General features: G+C 47.3%; 2 protein-coding genes and 1 long non-coding RNA gene across 6 annotated transcripts in view; 1 reads left to right on the forward strand and 2 right to left on the reverse strand.

Moving 5' to 3' along the window:
- Positions 1 to 3,028, forward strand: part of PWWP2A (PWWP domain containing 2A) — a 33,133-nt gene extending 30,105 nt beyond the window's left edge. Inside the window, exons 5-6 of one of the 3 annotated variants that reach the window (XR_004243181.1) lie at positions 1,472 to 1,621; positions 1,703 to 3,028. The gene's annotated coding sequence lies outside the window, so the exon portion shown is untranslated. Of the gene's footprint in view, positions 1 to 220 lie in introns of all 3 variants that reach the window. The other 2 variants (XR_004243180.1, XR_004243179.1) reach the window with 2 other exon arrangements.
- On the reverse strand, positions 709 to 21,117 carry TTC1 (tetratricopeptide repeat domain 1). 2 transcript variants are annotated; one of them, XM_032124644.1, is made up of 8 exons: positions 21,012 to 21,117; positions 19,580 to 19,906; positions 11,347 to 11,407; positions 10,094 to 10,206; positions 9,831 to 9,867; positions 7,963 to 8,111; positions 5,935 to 5,989; positions 709 to 1,515 (listed from the first exon to the last, which is right to left on the reverse strand). In XM_032124644.1, exons 2-8 carry the CDS (start codon positions 19,895 to 19,897, stop codon positions 1,382 to 1,384), a joined length of 867 nt encoding a protein of 288 aa, XP_031980535.1. In that variant the 5' UTR covers positions 19,898 to 19,906; positions 21,012 to 21,117; the 3' UTR covers positions 709 to 1,381. The 2 variants fall into 2 exon arrangements, with proteins under 2 accessions (XP_031980535.1, XP_031980536.1); XM_032124645.1 differs by lacking the exon at positions 21,012 to 21,117 and adding an exon at positions 20,619 to 20,803.
- On the reverse strand, positions 15,712 to 19,568 carry LOC116451336. The gene is made up of 2 exons (XR_004243182.1): positions 18,794 to 19,568; positions 15,712 to 18,655 (listed from the first exon to the last, which is right to left on the reverse strand). It is a non-coding gene; the product is annotated as an uncharacterized LOC116451336 (long non-coding RNA).
- Positions 21,118 to 21,512: the final 395 nt, after the last annotated feature.

Here is a 21,512-nt window from a genome sequence, read left to right on the forward strand (position 1 = left end):
GCTCCCTGCAGCAGCCTGGGCACCTCTGCTCTGCAGTGCAGTGTTTTAGGGAAGATTATTAACATTTCTACTAATCCCAAGCCACTAGGCCTTCCCTGCAGAGCTCAGCTCAGGCAGCAGAGGTTTCACAGCTCATCAGCCCCCCGGGCCCAGCTCTAAACTAAAACTAAACTAAAAATGCAGCAGGACAGAGTTTAACAATCAAAAAAACCTTTCACAGCTGCAGAGACAAAAATGACATTAAAGCACCAAACCCGCCGTGCCTGGAAAGGCTCTTCCTTCCAGTGAAAGGCTGGAGCTGCTGAATTTCAGACACACAGAGACTTCCTGAAATGAATTGGAGATGACACCCAACAGCCAAGGCAGCCACTGCTAATTATTTAATTAAATCATGTACTGAAATCTGCATGGAGACAACTGCAGAATCTGCCTCCACTGTAAACACTTCAGCACTGATAAAACCCAGGAAAGCAGGAATTACAAAAGGCACCTTCTCCAAAACTTGAATGAACCACCACAACAGAAGACATAAATGTATCTATACATATATTTATATTTATATCACAGCCTGGTTTGGGCTGGAAGGGACCTCAGAGATCATCTCATTCTATGAACACTTCCAAGTCCTCAAGGTCCAGTGACTGTGCAGACCTTTTGCAATCAACTCCTGTGGATCCCTGCAACATGAATGGATCTCAGACAAGCACATTTCATTTGAAGGTACCTTTATGGGGTGCATAGATACAGAGGGAGGCACAAAATGTCATTGTTGCCCTCAGAAAAACTCGTATCAAGTAAACAAACTGCTGGAAGGGTGGCATGGAGTGAAATTACAATACTGCTGCAAGCAGGGCCAAAAAATCCCAGTGAATGTCCTGCAACTTTAACAACAAACCCATCTTGGGGAGAGCTCAGCCTGGGCAAGAACCTCACAACCCGAAGAGCAGAAGTACCAAGCCTTTATTACAAGATCCGTGATTCCAGGGCAGAGCTGTGTCCAGCGGTGCCAGTCCCACCCAACTGGGGGTGGGGCAGTGCTGCTGCTGGATTTCCCCATTCCCAGGACACCACCAGCCTTTGTTCCAGCCTCTGGATTCCCCTGAACTGCTGCTACCATTGTGCTGCCAGCACTGCGTGGGCCAAACCAAGGAACTGCCTCTTGGAAAAGCCAAACACCACAAGGGAAGGGGGAAAAAAATTAAAAAAAAGAATAAATCACACACTGGACACAGTTATCACTATGAGAAGTCAAATGAGTTGCTTTACATCCACATTGCAAACAATTTCACAAGCTGGGAAATGAGTTTGTTGAGTCTCCTCTTCCGCTGGGGGTGGAGGGTGTTGGTTTGCTGGGTCCTGGCATGGCCACACTGAATCCACGTTATCTGTTGTTGTTGGGGTTTTGAACAAAATTGATGGAGTAGGAGCCAGTTGAGGAATCCTGTTTGACCTGGAAGTTCTCTGTTGACAGGCCAAAGGGGCGCAGAACCAAATTGCCCAGATCCTTCAGTTTGTCTGCAAAGACATCCCAAAAGAACATGGTGAGAGCTGAGCAGAGGGAAAACTGCCATGGAATTACAGCCAACCACACAGCCCAGCCCTGCTGATTTATCCATCACAGGTAAATCCTGGGGAAATCTCCGCATTTGGTTAATATTTAGGCTCTTAGCAGGAATTAAAAATCATTGTTAAATATCCACAGGGTATGAGAGTTAATAAAGTCCTGTCAGTATGTGGATCACATGTGATTTCTGACTCTGGAGAATGCACCTTGCTACAGCTGTAAGAGGGGAAGGACAACAAAAGGACATCCTTTAAAAAAATCCTATCTAGGAATTACAGAATGGATAAACTGAAACAGGAAGCAGAGGTAACAACTTCACTGCTGGCTGAATACAACCCCCTGGCATGACAACACAAAGGAAGAAGATGGTCAGTTTTCCAAGAAAAACATTCTTTTCCTCCTGGTTTCAGTGCAGAATTGTAGATTTCCCAAAGAAATAGCAGAAGTTTGGACAAGTTGAAGCTCCCCAGCACAGCATGGATTTGGGGCTTTATGATAATTCCACCAGCACATCCCAGATCACCTTCCTGCTCTCTCCCTCCCCAGCCAGGCTCTGGGGCAGCCACACTGAATTAATTGTTAATGAGGCAGAAGAAAGCCTTGGCTTTTCCGGGCACTCCAGCCCAGAGCTGCTGCTGCTGTCCTGGCACACACAGAGCCAGCATTGTAGGGAAGCTCTGTCTCCTCCTCCCCCAGCTCCTTTCAACCCTAAATTAAGGGCTGTAGTGAACTCCAACCCCCTCCCAAAGAAAAGCTCCCTCAGAGCCTGTGCTGGGAGGAAGGAAAAGGCACCACGTGGAGCTGGGACTCAGCTGCAGAGGCTGCCCAGCCTCCAACACTCCCTGTCCCCAAGCAGGGTCACCGTCTCCTCCCTCTGCCCTTATTCTCACACATTTTGCTCTTTTTCTTTCAAACACACCCTGTTTATTTTCCACCTGCAACTCCAGCACAGTCAGGTTCTTCACCAAAGCAAATATTCAGGGGTTAACAAGAAAACAGAACTGTAAAAATCAATTTAGGGCTCAGAAGTCTGTGATTCATTACTCACCTAAACTGCAATTTAACACCCTATTGAAAGAGGCAGATGCAGGAAAAGATTACTCACAATTTACATTAAGATGTAACAGCCAAAATTAATTGCTATTCAGTCTTTCTGGCAATAATTCTGGCTTAGCTGCTGGTGTTAATGTAGGGTTTGGAAGTTGAAAAGCTCCATCTTGCTTGTGTAAAGAATTCTTTTGGTGAAAAGACATTTCCTGATGAGGTCTCCTCTCTGTGTGACTTGTTATATTACCAACATTTTTAAGCAATTAAAAGAGCAAGGGCCAATCTTTCTCCCTTCCCTAAATGGTAAATGAGGGGTGAACTGTAACTGTAATTTGGCTCTGGTTTAACTATTTAAACTCACCTTATGCAGGGTTGGGGTTTAGCAACTCAGCTGCAAACACAACATAGCTGTCAATACAAAAAACCAAACCAACCAAATCCCATAATTCTTTAGGCACAAAGCCTAATAAATACCCTTGCTGATCTCAGGTAGCTGGAAAAATCTCTTTTTGGCAGGAAGGCCCAAGTGAGATGCTCTGGCCCCCAAACTGCTAAAACCATTCCAAAGCTCCCCTCTCCTCACACCCTCTCCCCAAAGGAGTGGTCCCAGATATCACAATAATTATAAAAGTCTCTAAACAAGACTGGAAATCGTTGGCTTTAAGGAGAGAAATATAAAAGCCCCCCAGAAAATGGTCATTGTTCACATCCTCAGTCCCTGAGGCAGAGGATGCTCATGGAAGCACAGAGGGAAAGAACCACTTGGATTTCAAAGCTCCTTCCCAAGGCTGCTGCAAGTCCAGCTCTCTTTGATGTGAATTCAGGGGTCACTTCATCCTGAGCAGACATCATTGGCAGCTGAGCTGATGGAAAACATGGAATAACTGAAATACAAATGTCAGCCTTGGAAAAGGGAGATCCTTGAGGGGACACAGCACGAGTGGGCTTGGCTTGGCCACAAAGCAGGGTTTTTCTGGTGACATCAACCTCAGCAGTCACATGGGCCAGCACTTGCACACAAGGAAAATCCAGCCAGGAATGTGTGCTCTGGGATATTTACACACAAGCGCTGCACAAAGGGTTCAGCTTCTGACAGAAACGAGCTGCAGCCCTGGGAAACAGGAAGCACACTTGGGAAGGAGGAGGATGCACTCCATTTATCTGGGTTTGTTTGTGCACAGCTCCAGTGTTGTGACAGTGGGAGATGGTTGGGCAACCCAGGGCTTGTTTGAGTTGAAAGAATAAAAGCTCAGCAAAATCAGGACAGGCCAATTCACTGACTGAGGATCAGTTCAATATCCAAAGGAGCCAAAGCACAAACTGGGACATTGTTCCTAATTTCAGTTTAGTGTCAGTGCTCCTGGAGCAGGCCCGGCCTAGAACTCTCAGGATGCCTCTCATTTGCTGTCCTGGAACCCAAAAGTCTGGAATACAACCCAGGCACCTGAGCTGCCCTGTGGGAAGGCAGGAATGTCCCCCTGGCACTGTCCAGGCCCAGTCAGAGCAGCTCCTGGTGCTATGCCACGAGCCAGGTCCATCCTGGCAGTGGGAAATGCCATCAGAAAGGGTGGAAAAGTGGGAACAGCTTCAAACAAATTCACTGCACAATGAAACAATCCAAAGGAATCTCATAACCACCACATTCCATTGAGTTTCTCGTCTCCCACTCCTTCCAGAACTCCCACCTAAATCCCCTCCAGGGCTTTCCCCTGACCTCAGCCAGAGCTGCAGCAGTTTGCAAACCTTGGGAAGCATTTCCTTCCTCCCTGGGCAGCTCCACGGCATCACCACTGCCTCCCTTAACAGCAACACACAGGGCATCTGGGACACTTAGGAGAAGGAGCTGCCCACATTCCTGACTTCATTTCAAGAGAGTGTTTTATAGAAACCCCTCAGTTTGTGTGACACCAGAGAGCTCAGGCAGTGCTGAGCTCAACCCCCCCTGCCCTACTGCCACCATGTCATTGTCATTTAAGCACAGCTGTGACCATCCTGTCACACATGAGGCTGGGGATGAACACAGGTTCTGTGCTGTCCTACCCTGCTCTCAGTCTGGCTCTCCAGCTGTTTGAACTCCTTGTGTGACATCACTGAGAAGGGACTTCTTTCTCCAGAATCCCAACAGAAACAGTCTGAACTGGTTCCCAAAAGCCCAGTTCAGTTCTGAAATCCCAACTGGCACTTTTAAGGTATTAACACTGTTAAAAGAAGATCCCATCTAGTCTGACATCCAGGAAAAAACCAGCAGAGCAGAACTAGGGTTGGATTTACTGTTCCAGCCAAATCCCTTGTGATTAGTGAGGCCCTTTAGAGTTCAGCAAAGATCAGGAATTATTTTCATATTACTTTGTGCTGAAACCCATCCCATGTCCTACCGATGGGCCTGATCCTTCTGGAGATTTTCTGCATTTGTCATTTATTTATAGCCCTATCACCCTTAACCTGCTTTATTTAGGGTTTGTTCTCAGCACAATGGGGGAAGCAGACTCTGATCCTGTAAAGCTCTGCAAAGCCTCACTGACACTCTGCTAGGTCAGAGCAGAACAAAGCCAGAGCAAATCAGAGGCTGCAGAGCACGAAAAGACATTACGGAAAAATATCAGCATAAGCTGAAACAGTCTCTTCTTCCCAAATATATCAAGAATCAGTGTGAAAGACAGGCTGAGTTTGTTTATCCTGATTTTTTGCAGAACAGGCAAACACTGCCTTCCCCTTCCCACCAAACACTGCCTTAGGAAATGTAATTCCACTCCTGGTGCTAACCCTGGGGAGGTCCAATTCAGCCTCCAACCAAACAGCAATGAAATGCTGAATAAATCAAGGCAAACATGAACACCTGGAGGTCTCTGGGCTGGAAGTGCTACAGAAATAATCACATTTATTTCTTTAGCCCCCAGATCAAACATCCCCAGTTATTCCAGCTGGGGGAGTTCCTTCAGGTACAGGTTTAGAGAAAGCCCTGGTTTATCCCTTTCATGAGAATGTTTGCTTTGAGGGTTTATTTGCAGGGAGAAAGGGCTGAGCAGTTGGCCTGGGTCAAAACATTTTCCCCAGCTCTTGCATATATCAATATGAAATTGTTTCAGAAGGTTTTAAGTTTTCTTTCTTTAAATAGAACTAATGGCCTTTCCTACATGGAAGAATTCCTTGTCTCCAATTTACTGTAGGTGAAACCAAGCAATTGAGAAATCAGGAGTTTTGTTTAACACTGAACAAATATTTCCTTTCAAATTTACCCCCATTAAATTTTATACAAGAGATTCTACTCAGGCATTTTTTTCTAGCAGATTATGAAGATTTTTATGGAAGTACATGCTACTCACCCAACATTTCTTTCTTTAATTTTTCATTCCTCTCCTCAATTTGCTGTGGTAATCTCTGTGGAGAGAGAGAAAAACTGGAATCAGAGCCCTGTTTCAATAATAGTCCCATTTTGGACATCAGCAGTGACAGAGACACAAATCCTGATGTGCAGTCCCTACTTCAGACTCTGAACACTGCTAATCCAGAGACTCAGCATTTCCCACTCCAGGAATGTCTTTATGGACACCTATTTTTATCTGGTGTCTGTGATACTTATCCCAAAGTACAGCTTCTTCTGGGAAATCACTTTATCTGCCCTAAAATACCTCAAAACCTGTGTGGAAGCTGAAATTCTCCCCACAGTTACACACCTGTGAAAAACCAAACCTAAGCATTGCTTCCATATAATGAAACTTTCTGGGAAAGCAGCAACAGGGATGATTTGACCACAAACCATGGTAATTCCAAACTGTTTAGTCTGGCATTGAAAAAGTCAAAAATAATGGAGGATTGAAATCAGAACCTCAGCTCTGCACTCCTGAAATACAAACAGTGCTCAAATGTTGGAGCAGGTACCAAATCAGGAATCAAAGAATGTTGTGCATTTCATATTTTAATCTGTCATTTAACAGGGTCATGACATTCCCTAGAGCAGTGTGAGATCATTCCTGTGGGCAGGGAGGAGGAAGATTTGCTCGAACTGTGAATGAAGCCAATTTGCAGATTTTCTTGAGGCATCATTTTCACTGCCAGTGAGGAGGAAAAGATTCTGTGATATTCCTGCAAAGCAGAGACACTTTTACCTTAAAATAGAGCAAAGCTTCTCAGCCTCCTCCAGGTTAGAGATGTAACCTGGTATGGGGAGTCAACAGCTGAAACCTGGGAGTTTGTATTATGAAATTTAGAGATTTATGATGAATATTTGAAAAGTGTAAAATTATAGCTGTCAGGATTTCCTGAACAGGTTTTCAAGAAGGGAGTTTTAAGCTTCAGTCTCAATAGTTTGCTTCTCCCCTCAAATCTGACAAGGACCAGCTCAAGGCAGAACAGACCAAATCCCAGTGCAGGGTACACTGAGGGCATTTTGTCCAAAGGGTTCTGCAGCCAAGGGCTCTGCCTGGCCAAGGGAGGTCAGGCAACAGGAACCCCAAGCTCTGCACTGCCCAGGCACAGGAATCAGGAATAAACACTGAGCTGTGAGCTGAAGGATGGCCAGAGGAGCAGCAGCACTGCTGGAGATTCCCTTCTGGGGCTGGGCAAGGGCTCTGCTGTGGGACCATCGGGGGCACAGTCCCTGAGAGAAAAGCATGGCTTTGCAGAGGTACAAGGACAGTGTTTGTACTTCCAGGGGTTCCAAACAGCCTGGACAGAACCAGCCAACTCTGAGGGTCTGACTCAGAGTCCTGGATTATCCTGAGTGAGAAGAGACCACCAGGATCACCCAGTGCAGCTCCTGGCCCTGCCCAGACACCCCAACAACCCCACCCTGGGCATCCCTGGGAGTGGTGTCCAAACCCTCCTGGAGCTCTGGCAGCCTCGGGGCCGTGCCCATTCCCTGGGGAGCTGTTCCTGGCCCAGGGGAAGCCCCAGCCCAGCTCCAGAGGCTGCAGGTCCTTTCTGGGAGCTCAGCTGTTTAATGGGGTCACCCCTCACCACCAACAGCAATCACACAGTTAAGCAGAATATTTTCTGCCATCAGTGCAACTGATCCAGTCCCCCAGGAAATCATTCCAGGCAAGGTTTCTTGCCTAATATGCCATAAAAGCTGTTCCTAATCTGTCACTTAACACCACAGTGTGGGGAAAAGGGGGGCAGAATCACCACTAATGATTTATTTTCCCAAATGGAGACTTAAAACAATTAAGCCTTTCAAAAAGATTTTTGTAACAATGCATTCAGAGTGGGCTTAGAGACAAATTTGCAGGTGATGCAAATGATTTTTTTTTGTCCTTCAGAGGCAGAATTCATTGCAGGTTCACTGATGTGAAGCTGAACTAAAATAATGATAAATAAGTTAGGTCAAAGTTCACTGAAAGGCTTAAGCTTACCATGCAAGCTTCTCTGGCTTGATGAACTGATTGGTCTCTTTCTAGGACTGCCTTATAATCTTCCAGAGCTTCATCTAATTTTTCTGTTTTTTCATAGAGTTCTGCTCTCCTCAGCAAAGCTCTGACATAGTGAGGGTCTAATTCCACAGCTGGAAAACAAAACCAAAGCCCAGGGTTGTACTTGAAACATTTCTCCACCCCTCAAATGAATTCTGAAGTGTGTATTACATTTATAAGTTGTCCTTAGAATGTAACTCAGGATCAAGCAGAGGCACAGCTTAAAGCTAGGTCAGAACTCAGAAACAGCTGCCTGGGACAGTCTCAGGATCATGTTTCGTTTAATGTCCACTATCTATCACAGATGGAAGTGATTTATGGTCACAAAGCTTTAAATGTGCAATCCTATCCATGCAGGGACCCTAAGTGATGCTACAGAAACTTTAAGGATCTGCAAGATATTTCAGTTTTTGTGTATTTAGAAAGTGGCTATTATTAGATGGCAGCTAAAGTTAAATATCCCTCCAGACACACACAGCAGGGAAAAATCAGTCTTGCCATGCTTATCTCAGTTCAAGTGGAGACAAACTCCAGGAGAATTTCTGGAGCTCTTCTGAATTTAATATCAAACAGTCCAGATTGGGTTGGGAATGCACAAACAGTGATTTCAGCTCTCTGAGCTGGCAGAGGGGCATCCTGACTGAATCTCAGCTTTTCCCCTCCTCATTCCCTTGGCAGCCAGGGCTGTTTGCAGTAGCAGTTCAGACTGAATGCTAAACTCAGCAGTAACCTCCACATGGTAATTCCTCAAGAATTCCTTCATCCATTTTTCACCACAGAAACAGGGAATGTGAAAGATTTCACCTCAGAAAGAGGGACTATGAAGGATTTTTCACCACAGGAAGAGGTCTGTCCACTTTATACTTCCTAGCCCATTAAAATGGTTCTGGGGACAATTAAATCTCAGATTATCCAGGTAAATATTCCAGTTTATCTTCTGGGAAGGACAAAGGCAATGCCACAGTCAGCAAGCTGCAGGTGACTGAATTGTTCTGCTGTGCTCCAGTCCCTGGGGAGTGTCAGGCCCTGGCAGCTGAAGTCTCCCTGCTCAAAGCACATTGATTCCCTCTGAGCCACTGCAAAATCCAAGGTGTTTTTCAGAAAGCAGCAGCACCAAAGCCAGGCAGAGCCCCAGTGAGAGAGGCCAGGGAGGATTTGGTACCTCCAGGAGCCCTTTCAGCACACACAGCCTCCCATTTCTGTGCAGGCAGTGCTGGCACACAGCCACTGGATTAGTTCTCTGATTGGTAATTTGGGTTTTTTTCCCCAGCTGTCACAGGGAGTTTAACAAACACTCGAGGGTGGGTGAGTGGGCGGAAGCAATAAAGCAAAGCACAGCTGAACTGATTCCACCAGAAGGTGCAGAGAGAGAACTGCAGGGCAGGAACAGGGGAACATAAGCCCTGGTGACAAAGCAAAAGCTGTGCAGGAAAGGGACTTGATAATGCTTTTAACTCTATACAGCCTCACAGTTCTTTGGAATCTGGGATTAAACCAGGATTTGGGGCGAATGGCAGGTGGAAGTGGGTTTGAAATCACAGGTGTGGGAAACAGTTTCCATAGAAAAGACTTTCCTATTAAAAACAAGCACGAACTGCAGCCTTATGGCATGGGAGAATAGAAAGTAAATTACTGCAGACAGGAAAGGTTTGACAGACATTTTACAAAATAAGTAATACAAATCAGGTGTTTTCTGTTCAATTCTTTAAAGACCCTTATGCCTAAAATTATAGCTCTGCAGCAAAGGCACTAAAGGACACAATTTCTGTATAAAAATCTGGCACGAGGGCAGCACAGAGAGAAAAAAGTACCTTTGGTGCAGTCAGTCAGGGCAGCCTCTGTCTTGTCCTAGAACACAGAATAGTTTTGTTAGACTGAAGTCATATTTCTTCATGTCCCCATTCCTGGAGGTGCCCAAGGAAGGCCCGGATGTGGCACTCAGTGCTCTGGGCTGGGGACAAGGTGGGGATGGGGCACAGCTCGGACTCCTTGGTCTGGGAGGGCTCTGATCACTTGCTAATTGCATTTGTCCCAGCCTTAATCCAGTGTGACACAGAATAAAACCAACACTCACCTGTTTCATTTTTGCAGCAGCTCTGTTTGAGAACAGAACAGCCCTGTCCTTCTGGAAGCAGGCTGGGCATATCTGCAGAGCCTTGGTGTAAGAGTCTTCTGCCTCTCCATAGTCTGCAGAGCAACAGGAAAAACCCAAACCAAACCATTTGTTTCAAATCACTGAACCCATGGCTGAAGTTCCTTTGGAAACATTTCTCAAGATCTGGTGATATTATACCAGAATCAGTAGCTGCTCTCAAAGAACATTACTAAGTACATAAATACAATTGATTATTTTAAAGTTGACTTAATTCTGCCTGTAAAAGCAGAAATATACTCCTGAGCTGAATGCAACTAGTGCAGCGGGATGTGGATGTAATTCTCATCCCTGAAATTGTTTCCTTCCATTTGAGCAGAGGTGGAATCCCTTTGGATGAAGTGTGTCCCTGACCTGTCACTGCCCCGTACCTGCTCAGAGCAGCTGCAGGGAGGTTTTATGGCCACATCATCCTCAGTGGCTGACTTAAATGTCAGAGGGCTTGTCAAGGAGAGGCCAGGGATGAGACTCCAGCAGGTGCCTCAGCCAACGCTCCAGGCCTGTGGCTCTCCTGGGCTGAGCAGTTCCCTCCTGCCCTCTCTGATGCCTTCCAGAGCTGGAGAACATTCCCAGGATTGTGTTCCCTTAGGACACAAGGCACCTCCAGCCTCTGCCTGGTCTGCAGGGCACACAGGTTCCTTGGCTGTGTCCTGCTGACTGAGGGAAGCAAGAACCTGCATTTCCTGCTTTCTCTGGGGATCCTCCACCCACCAGCAGATTAAATCAAAGGTAGGTGTCAAAACCACTTCCCCCCTTCTGTTTGCTCATTAAAATCCATGTACAAAGGTACAAGGCAGCTACAGAGCCCCAGGTCCTCCATCAATTCTAAGCACAACCATCAGCCCAACTCGGAGCCTGGGGGAAGCCTTTTTTGATTGGTAAATGAAGCCCTGACACTTGGAAGGCAGTCCAAAATCCATGTTTTTGTATGTAAGCACTCAGCTTTCATGGGAATCCCGCTTTAGTATCCAAATCTTTGGGATTTAAACAGCTCTAAAGGAGGCCTGGTATCTCTGTCTCTTCTCTAGAGCTGGAAGAAAAATGAAAGGGGTGATAAAATTCAACAAGGATGGTGTGAGACCTTCCTCACGGTTTTCTGCAGCACCACCACGATGGCTCAGTACTATTCTGAGATTCTCTAGCATCCACACGGTGTTCAAAGATGATCAACCCACCTCCTTTCTTGAAGTGCTCATTTCCTTTCTCCTTCAGCCCTTTGCTCTCCTTCCTTCTTTTCTACAAAAGAAACGACAATGTCTCAGAGTATTTCACTGAAATGAACAACTAGGTCAGCTGCAGTTCCAAATAAAGTATGGAAGGGAAGCAGAAAAAACCATAATCTGAACAGTTTTAACTCTACCAAGATCTGCTTGTAGACCCTGTGACACGAAATCCTTTCTATATGCATGAAACACTGGAGTGTAACAGCACAGCAATTAAAAAGCTCCACTTCACAGACACCAGGATGCAGGGAGAGCATCCATGGAGAATTCCATGCTTTAAACCAGTACATCACCTTTTAGCTGGCTGTTTGCTTCTCCTTTCCAACTCCATTTAATTCACTCACTGCAGGTCAACTATGCAGAATATATTTGAAATGTAAAGTCTCAAAAGTTTTGCTTGAAATAATTCCTCCTCAGCGATTCCAGTTACATTCAGAGATGCACAAGGAAAAGGTCCAGGGTGAGAAAGATCTCTGCCCTGCAAGATTTCTCAGGCAGAGTGAGTGAACCCCCAAACCAGGTTCTTTGTCCAGTGAGAAATGCACATGTGAGCAGAGCTGTGTTTTCAACCATGAACATCTTGGCACAAGAGGAGGCCACGCTCAGGCTCTCAGCCTGTGACACAGAAAACTCAGGATGTCACCGAGCCATCCCTTCAACCTCCTGACAGTGCAGCCATTCCTGAAACAAAGCAGGGAAAGGCAGGAACATCCCAGAGCTCAGGAGTCGTTCTGTTATACAAAAACCATCGCTGGACCACTGGTTTTTCTCCCAGCACACAAAGGACTTCAATGGAGGTGTCTGTAAATGACAGATCACTGAGCAATTAAAAAGCCAACAGTAGGAAAAGGAGCAGTTTCCTTTCCTGCAGATTGTGTGAATCAAGGATTAATGCAATTATCAATATCACACAGAACATCTCCTTGGAAACAGCTAAATATAGTACAGTGTGTGGAGCACTGCAGCAGCTCCCAGCTATGCCAAGGAGCTGACAAACACTTCAAAATCACAGGTTCTTCCTCCTGCTTTTATTGGCTTTGCAAATTGATTCACCTGACCATCGGCACCACCTTGAGAACAGATCAGGTTCAATGGAAGGACACTGAGCCATGACACAAAATTCCAGAGCAAAATCTCATCTGACCCCTTTGATACATGCCCAGACCATCAAATTTGTTCCCATTGCCTATTAAATAGCTTTTCTAATACTCATTACTCCTCAAATGTTAAGGAAACCCCACAAAACACAGGGCAGACAAACCATATCCAATTATTCAGGAAGTGCTCAGGAAGGCCTGACAAACCCCCCCAAGTCCTTCCACAACACCCCAAGGGACTCAGTTGGTGCTTTCTAAACATGAACATACAAATTCCACACTGCACAAAAATCCCAAATTCCCTGTGTAATGCAGGACTCTGCTGTTCAGCATAGGGAATGTGGAACTGCTACATCTCAATTTTTGAGGGATCAGACAGAAATTCCTGCCTGGGCCCCACAAAAAGGCATTTTAAAATCATCTGCAGTGCACAGAGAGTGAAAATGATCCCAACATTTTGTGGCACTGAACAAAGCAGCCCCATCTCAGCACAGAGCAGGCCTGAGACGAAGATCCTGCTGGAAAGATCTCCACAGACAGCCCTCAGTGAGGGAAGGGCTGCCTGAAACACAAACCCCACTGACTTCATTGCTCATGACCTATTTAGAAGTGGCCTTTCAGTGCCACGAGCTGATTCTCTGCTGCACAGGGTTCAGTTACAGCTCCACAAGAATGAAAGGATTTTTATTATGACCACAACTCCAGCATGCTCACACCAGTCCTCAGGCAGAAACCCTGAAATCAAGGGATGCTGGATGAAAAGTTTGACCTGCATTATCAACATTTTGTTTCATTTTATCTGAATTATTAAAAAATATTACATGTTTACCCTAATGATGCATTAAATGCTAATATAAAAAGTGATCTGCAGCAAGAAAGCTTCAGAAGAAAAAGCTTTATATAAAAAAAGGAGTAAAAGGAAAAACAACAAAGCAGCACTTTTAAGAGCTCTGTGTATGATTTTGTAATTTATTCAGCTCCCTGCAAAGCAGCAATGGTTCAAAACCTGCATTTCCAACATATCCCTGGTTTATGGGTTTAACTTCTAAACTGAGTGTCCAAAGTGTTTTTAAAAAGCTGAAGTCTGTAGGGTACCTCCTGCACATCGATGGATTTGCATTTCAGGTATGACTGATCAAGAAGCAACACATAAAAGCCAATTCCTCTGGCTTTTCCACAAAATGTAACTGCATGAAAAATGGATGAGCCCCTCACATGCTGAAGACGCTGCCCTGCAAAGCCGGCTGTGTGTGAAACAAATACATTATTTATTCCTCCATCCAGACACTCCTTTAACAGAAATTCCTAACACAGAACAGGGGAAAGGCAACTCTTAGGGCTGAATTTCCATTTAAGCTGCACTGCTCCAGGGGAGGCTGGGAGAACCTGCTCAAACCCAGGGAAAAACCCCAAAGCCCTCCAGCACTGAGAAGAGCCAGCTCTGCCCTGAGGATGGGGAACTCCAGCTCCATGGGCGCCCTGGGGTGAGTGGGCAGCAGCTCCCCAGGACTGATCAGCCCAGAGGGAAAAATCCCAAGTGACTCGTGAAGGGATTGGCAGATGCCCCTCCACGTCCCAGCAGGCTGCTCCAGGACATGGGTTCAGTGGCTGCAGGGCAGCTGCCCTTCCTTCCCTCCCAGGGAATTGGGTCAGCCTGAACCCTGGAATGCTGTGCCCAGGAAAAGCCATCCTGGCCTGCTCCGTGCCCTGGGGCAGCTCACACACAGCACTGGTGGCAGCCACAGCTCCCCAGTTTAGGGTTTTCTGCTCTTCAATGGCAGCAAAATCTGAAGGTTTGGGGTTTTTTTGCAAATTTTAGTCATGCAAAGATGGCAAATTCCATGGCAGGCACTGATTTTTGATGTGGTTTAAATATTTTTTGAAGTTCTGAAGAAATAACTGCATATAACTGGTGATGATTCTTACAGGATCTGATTAGAAATGTTTAGATTTGGATACTGAATTCCAATCCCAGACTCAGAAAAAATCAGTATTTAACCCAAACCTGCCTGGCAAAGCCAGGGGTGCTGGAGATTATCTCAAATCATGACAAGGGACAGCTTGGTCTGTGACAATAAAGTACAAACCTAAATCACATACAGCCCGTGCCCTCAGCTGCTCTGCCAAAACACTCAGGGTTAACAGAAAAGCATGATACAAAATAGAATAAAAGATATAAATTCTATTTATATATTAAGTATAATTTTATAGTAATAAAAGCATTATTCTGCTATTAGAGGAGACAGCAACCTACACATTCCCACTGTTTCCTTGGGAAGTGAGCAACACAATAAAGTGCTGGAAGTGATATCCTTGAGCAGCCAGTGGGAGCTGAAGGAACAACACCCTCAGTTTGTGACACTTCCCACAACATTTCCTCTGGCTGTTCCTGTGCTTGGATTGATCCCTTGATTTCCCTTTGCTGGGAACTGCTCCTGGCTCCAGCTCTGGAGAAATTCTATTTACACTGAACCTGCCACTCACAGCCCCTTGGGAAGGTCACCACAACCAGGGAATTCAAAATTCCTGGAGTTCAGAGGCTGCACAGAAACAGGAATTCAAACAGATCAGGGATACATTTTTCGGCTTCCAATCCCACTTCTCAGTCGTTTGTTGGCAGTTGTCTGCTACCCCCTGCAGTTTTGGGAAGCTACTGCTCTATCCTGCATCCAAGGATTTGCATTTCCGTTTAAGGTTGGAGTCACCCCAAAACCCCTTTTTTCAATCTTGAGAAGTGCCAAAGCTGCACTTGGGAGGTTCCAGGGCAATGGCAGGGATAGACCTGGCCTGTCCCTGCTCCCTGGGATTCCATGGAAAAGAACTTTACTCTTTCTACTGCCAAATCACCAAATTCCATGAAATTGGAAGCAGCACTTGCAGACACAGGGAAGGAGGTCACAGCCCTCCCTGACAGCTCCAGTTAAGCCCAGCCTAAGTGTGCCTCTCCCTGAGTGACAACAGTGCCATTCATCCTTCCTGCTCCAGAGGCAACAGCCTCGGGCAGGGAAAGTGGAGCTGACCCTAAATCCATCAGCACAAGTGGGAAAGGCCTCGATCTGACAGGAGCAGCCTCTGCCACAACTGAACACAAGACTCAAATCAGACAGCACCACTCAAAGGGACATGAAGGGAGACTTTTCCCCTCTTCCTATTCAGTTGCCATCCAGCAAAAGACTTTTGTTTGTTTACAACGCAAAGAATTATAAATCACACAGGGAAATTATAATTTCAGCTTTTATTCAAGTTCTTCTCACCAGCTCTTGCAATGAATGACTGCAGCAGATACAGATCTACTGCTCAAATGTTCCAAGCTTTAACTCTGAAAATGTAACAGGATGTTTTATTCTATACAGAAACTTCCCTTTATGGAAAACAATGGGATCACCCCACAGGCACAGGGAGGAAAGGAAGGGTGAGGAGGGGGCAGCTTAAAGGAAATGTCTTCACTAAGCCAGTGTTCTCTAATGTATCCTAGAGCCTGCAAAAAACAGGGGCGTTAAAAAAAGGGAAACTTTACTGTTTAGCCCAGAAGGAATCTCAGGTATCACTCAAAATCCTATTTCTCAAAATCAGTTCCACCTCATTCCTATGGAGTTGCTCACAAGACACTCCTCAAGAATCTCCTCTTGCTTGTCTTGCTTGACACATTTCCTGCTGTCAGAACAGGAACTGTGATTCCAGCCAGCTGGAGGTCCAGGGCACATGGAAAGCCCAGAGAAGGAACTGCTCAGGAGGAATATTGGATATTTATCCCGGTGTCTTACAGAACACGGGGTTCCACAGCCAAAATTAGAGCACCCCAGGCCAGGTGCTGAAGTCCTTGCCACAGAACAGGGCAGCATCTGCCACGATGGAGGAGCTGAGGGACTGTGAGTCCTGCACTGGATAAACCCCTCATTAAAGGGTGTCCCCCAGAGGAGGGCTGGGGCAGGCTGAACAATGACCCTGGAACAGCTGCTGGGTGTCCTCAGATTAATTCTGCAGAGCAGCCCCACGTCAAAGCCATCACTGTCACTGACAACCAGCCAGAAAAATCTGCTTGGAATGCATCAAAAGCAATTTGCTGCTCAGTGCCTCTGCTGAGGCAGCAGCAGAAGCCTTGTGAAACAACAACCAAACCCTGGAAAAGTGAATTTCAGTTCTTAAAAGGCTCAGAGCTGCAAGCCCAGGCAAGGAAGCAGGCTCTGTTTTTAAGAGCTCTTCTTACAGGTTTGTGTCTCAATATCCCTTCAGGTTCTTATTTTGCTTCTCTGTGTAGAGAAGATTTCTTAGGGTATCCCTGCTGTGTCCCTGGAAGGAATTCCTGCTGCTTAACATTAGAAATCTCACTGTATGGGGCTCTTGAAATGTAATTAGAGAAAATACACAACCACTCACTGGCTCCTTCCCTCTGAGCTCTGCAGCAGCCTCTGCACAGGTGAGTGTTTCTACTCTGAGCTGCTGGAATCTGCCCAGAAATACCCAGAGCCAGGACCAGAATCTGCCTTTGCATCTCCAGAATAAATGAGAGGCTTTTCCTACAGCCCATTGTTGGAGAGCATCACTGCACAGAGCCCATTTATTACAGCAGCTGAACACAACAATGGGCTCTGGTTACAAAAACCCCAAACTGTGAAGGTGTAGCTCCACAAATCTGACTGAAGCAGGGCTCACATCCAGCTCTCCTCGTGCCCTGAGCCCACAGTTTATGGTTGGTGCTGCAGCACCAGTGCCTGGGGAGTTTTTGTGATTTAGACAAGCAGCCAAATCAAATCCACCTCCCCAGGTGCCAGCACCAGGCTGCTGTTTGATGTCTGCTTCTACTGCCCTGGATCTAAAAATACAGCTTGATTTCGCTGAGAATCACTGCCCTCAGTGCTCCACTCACACTGAGGTGTGCCAGCACAGGGCACAAGGGGCTGCTGAGAGGCTGCTCCCCACCTCAGCAGCCACAAAGCACTTCTGAGAATTTCTGTCTCATTTGCTGCAGCTGCAATAAAAAAATAAATAAAAACCCACGTTGCCCTTCTCAAAAACACCCCTTTTGAGTCATTGGGAGGAGGCTTAGAGCGTTTGCAAAGCTCTGAGTAAATGAATGTGCAGCACTGTTTTCAGACTGGGACTGCAGGACTTTTTCTTAAAAGCTGCAGCATTTAACAGAATCTTCTATCATCAGAATATCCAGAATGTTTCACTTTAAAAAATAAATTCGTGGCCATCGATAGCAAGTACAAGGAGGAGAGTTGGAGCAGCAATTGAGGAATGACCTGTCCAGGGTGAGCTCATGGAATGGGCCACTCCAGTGGCTCTAACACCTGAGCATTCAGAGCTCTGCAGCTCTGCTTGTATGAGATACCAGCAATATTTTGCTAGAGAAAAAACTACATTTGAAAGCCTGCAATATTTAGAAATCTCTCCATGGAATATAAACAAAGAACTGCTGATCCAATACTTGTGGTGCTGGTGAGAGACAGAATTGCTCAGTTTGAGTAGATGAAATCACAAACCGCTCCGAAGGGCAGAATTGCTCAACACCACTGGAAATAAACCTGCAGCAAGACGAGAGCTGCAGCTGCCTCCAGCCTTTCTCTAAGGAAACCTTCCCAGTTTGAAGCAGTTGTTGTTTTGCACTCCCATAGCCCCTTCCAGTGGAGTTCCACAAAGCTGAGTGCCAAGATTCAGCATTCCCAATTATTTTGGTCATTTGACAGCAGGCAAAGATCCATGTGCAAAATGAGATGATTATCTAAAAATACACCCAAACCAAGAACAGCACGAAAATTAACACAGTCAATTGCCAGGCTTGCTGCTCTTTTTAGAGTTTAGCTCTGGAACAATTTCCCCCCAGTTTTTAGCAGTTTTTCTCGGAAGCTCTCAAGTCCCAGGCTGGTGCAGCAGCCCCAATGTGACTCACGATGACAGTGCTCCTTATTGTACAGGAATAAACACAAGGAGAAAAAAAGGGACTGTTCACTCCAACTGGAAAAAACCCAAGGGCAATGACATGGATTTTGCGTGTGGGGAGGTCAAGGAAGGTGATTTTTGCTCTCTGCTCAGCACCTGAGAGATGCATTTAGAGAGTGCTCTGTTTTGGTGTGTCCCCTACTGCAAAAAAACCCAAACCAAACAAGCTCCCTCCTACAACAACAAGATATTGACTTCCCAGAGGGAGTCATGGGGATGCCCTGAGATGCTCAGGGCCCTGCAATAAAGGAAACTCTAATTAAATACAGGACAAAAGTTTCCAGAGTAGTTAATCAGCAGCACAGGGAGCCAGATGGGCTGTGCCAGAGATCTCCCTGGCTCTGGGCAGGGGCTTGGACTAAAATCCTCCAAAGGATGCACCAGAACACCTCTGACATTCCCACCCCCCTAGTTTTCATTACTAAATTACAAATGGCAGCATCATTCTGCTCATTTGGAGTCAAACCTGAGACACAGAGATCCAAAGGGATTCCCACCAGGTCCAGCAGAGACCAGAATTACTTTTCAGTCTCATTCCTGCTTCAAGGAGATTGTATCCCATGTTGTCCTTCCCCAGTACTGCTTTCCCACCTCAAGGAACTTCCAAATTAACACAAAGATGTGTTCTATAGATGAAAAACTGCATTTTTCTCCTCCCTGCTGCAGGATGAGTTTGTCCAATGTGACAGCGCTGAAAGCAAACGATCCCACACATTTAATGTGTTTCATTTAATGAAAGCCCAAATAATCCATAGGGATCCATCCAAATTGAATCCCAACTGGCTGGATTCCCTAAACCAACCTTTCAGGAAAACTATCCTGGAATCTGCTGAACTTTGGAGAAGCACCTTGCAGGCACTCAGGGAAAAACAATGGATGCACAGACAGTAAGAAGGAACAGGGAGAGTTCTGTTCCCTGTAGTCTCTGAGTCACAGCCACCTCACTCACTGCTCAAGGCACACAAAATCTGCAATGGAACGTGAGGATTAAGAGCAGCAAGGAAAGCCACAAACGTTTGTAACCTAAAAGAGGGAATTTAGAACAGTAAAAGCAGACACAGAGAGCTTTAAAGGTCCCTTTCCATGTCAGCCCCAGACCATTCCACACAGATCATTTCATACCCAGCACTGGTGCTTTGCATTACCTGCTTCTCCTCCTCTGGCATATCTTTCTCTAGTTCTAGCAAGTATTCTTCATCTAGTTCTGTCTGCTTCCTCGAGCTGCTCCCTTCATCCTGAACATTCCCTTCGTCATCCAGCACAGGTCCTTTGGCCTCAAAGGAGTCCTGACAGTCATGGAAACTCTCCTCTGTGGGATCCTGGCCTGGGGATGAGGCACAGCCACTTCCAAAGCTCTGGGGGTGCTGGGCATCGCTGGGGCCAGTCTCTGGACACTTCTGATCTGACAGCTTCATGTGATTCAGTAACTCATCAGGCAGGCTTGCATCTTTAAATTCTTCCATGCTCGGCTCCTGGGAGAGGGTTGTGGAAATGAGAAAGGAGTGACACTCAATAATCATCATTTTAAAGACCTGTCAGCAAACAAATCCCAGAATCCCAGAGTGGGTGAGGCTGGAAGGGACCACAGTGGGCCACTGGTCCCACCTCCTGCCTTCCCAAACAGAGGGCACAGGATGTGTCCAGGCATTCCAGCTCTGGAATATCCCCAGGGAGGAGACCCCACAGCCTCTCTGGGCTCTGCTCAGGGCCGGGCCCTGCCCAGGGCAGCAGTTCTGCCTCCTGGGCAGGGCAATTGCCAGGCTCAGGCCCTGCCCGTGGCTCTGGGGCCGCTGCTGGGCCCCGGAGCAGAGCCCGGGCCCTGCCCTGAGCCCTCTCTGTCGGGGTCTCCTCCCCCACCATGCAGCCCTGGGAGAGGGGCCCTGAGGGACAGACACGGTGTTTCCCTGCCCCTGGGCAGCCTCGTTCCCCATTGTTGGTTTGTGTTTCCCTGCCCGGGCAGGGACCCTCAGCGCAGACTGTGAGGGTTCCTCGGCAGAGCCCCGGCCATGGGTTGGGGAAATAAACATCTCTGAAACATCTACCAACAATCCGTCCATATATATTTCTTTTCCACGGGCCTCCTGGTTTGATATAGGCGTGTTACAGTAATCCCCACTGTAACACCTCCCCTTTCATATTTATACACCTCCAAATATACTTAATTATATAATTTATTCTATCCACCTTTACAAATCTTTAAAGTGCTTCAAAGTGCTCTTGACATCTCTAAAGGGAAACTCGGATCTCTCGAGGGGGGCGGCAACTTCCCCCCGATTCCATACCCCGTGCAGGGACACGGGGCCGGGACACTGCTTCCGTGAGTAAGGGAACTGCGGAGCTCAGAGCGCCGGGACCAGCCCGGCACAGCCCCGCGGGACCGACCCCAGCACGGCCCCCGCCTGCCCTGCGGCCCCTCCAGCCCCACCACGACCCCCAGGGCGCCGTGCCCGGCTCGCAGGGCTCGCCCCGCGCTGTCCGGGCGCTGAGGGGATGGTCCAGACCGGGGCCATCGCCCGCCGGCCCCGCTGGATCCCCCCGAGGCCTCCCCGGCCCCCGCGCCCCCGGCCCCGCACTCACTGCGCCAGCCGCGCTTCCGCCTCCCGGCTTCCGCCGCGTCCCCGAGGCGCACGAGAGAGCGGCTTCCGGTCGCGACAGCCAATGAGGGAGGGGTGCGCGCGGGGCATGCTGGGGACTGTAGTTCCTTGAGAGAGCGCAGGTGAGAACAGGTGAGGGCAGGTGGGGGGGGCAGTGGAAGGCAGGTGAGAGCAGAAGAAGACAGCTGAGAGCAGCGGAAGGCAGCTGGGAACAGGTGAGACCAGGTGAGGGCCAGTGAGAATAGGTGAGGGCAGGTGGCCTCTTTCTCCCCAGGGCCGCACTAGTGTAAATCGTCTCTCTCCATGTTCCTTGTTGGCTCCTTCAGGCCCTGCAAAGCCCCAGTGAGGTCACCCCAAAGCTTCTCCTCTCCAGGCTGAACAATGCCAGCTCTCGCAGCCTTTCCTCCCAGCAGAGCTGCTCCATCCCTCGGATCATCCTGGAGCCTCCTCTGGCCTGGCTGCAGCAGCTCCAGGCCCTTCCTGT

Source organism: Corvus moneduloides, chromosome 15, assembly GCF_009650955.1.
Source record: "Corvus moneduloides isolate bCorMon1 chromosome 15, bCorMon1.pri, whole genome shotgun sequence".
In the NCBI taxonomy this organism is placed as follows: Eukaryota; Metazoa; Chordata; class Aves; order Passeriformes; family Corvidae; genus Corvus; species Corvus moneduloides.

Excerpts from the sequence above, each read along its gene's own strand:
- TTC1 (XM_032124644.1), bottom strand. The coding sequence starts at position 19,897 with ATGGAAGAATTTAAAGATGCAAGCCTGCCTGATGAGTTACTGAATCAC. Across the intron at positions 9,868-10,093 it reads CTGCTGCAAAAATGAAACAG|GACAAGACAGAGGCTGCCCT; the intron begins GTGAGTGTTGGT and ends TCTGTGTTCTAG. Across the intron at positions 1,516-5,934 it reads ATTAAAGAAAGAAATGTTGG|ACAAACTGAAGGATCTGGGC; the intron begins GTGAGTAGCATG and ends ATGTCTTTGCAG.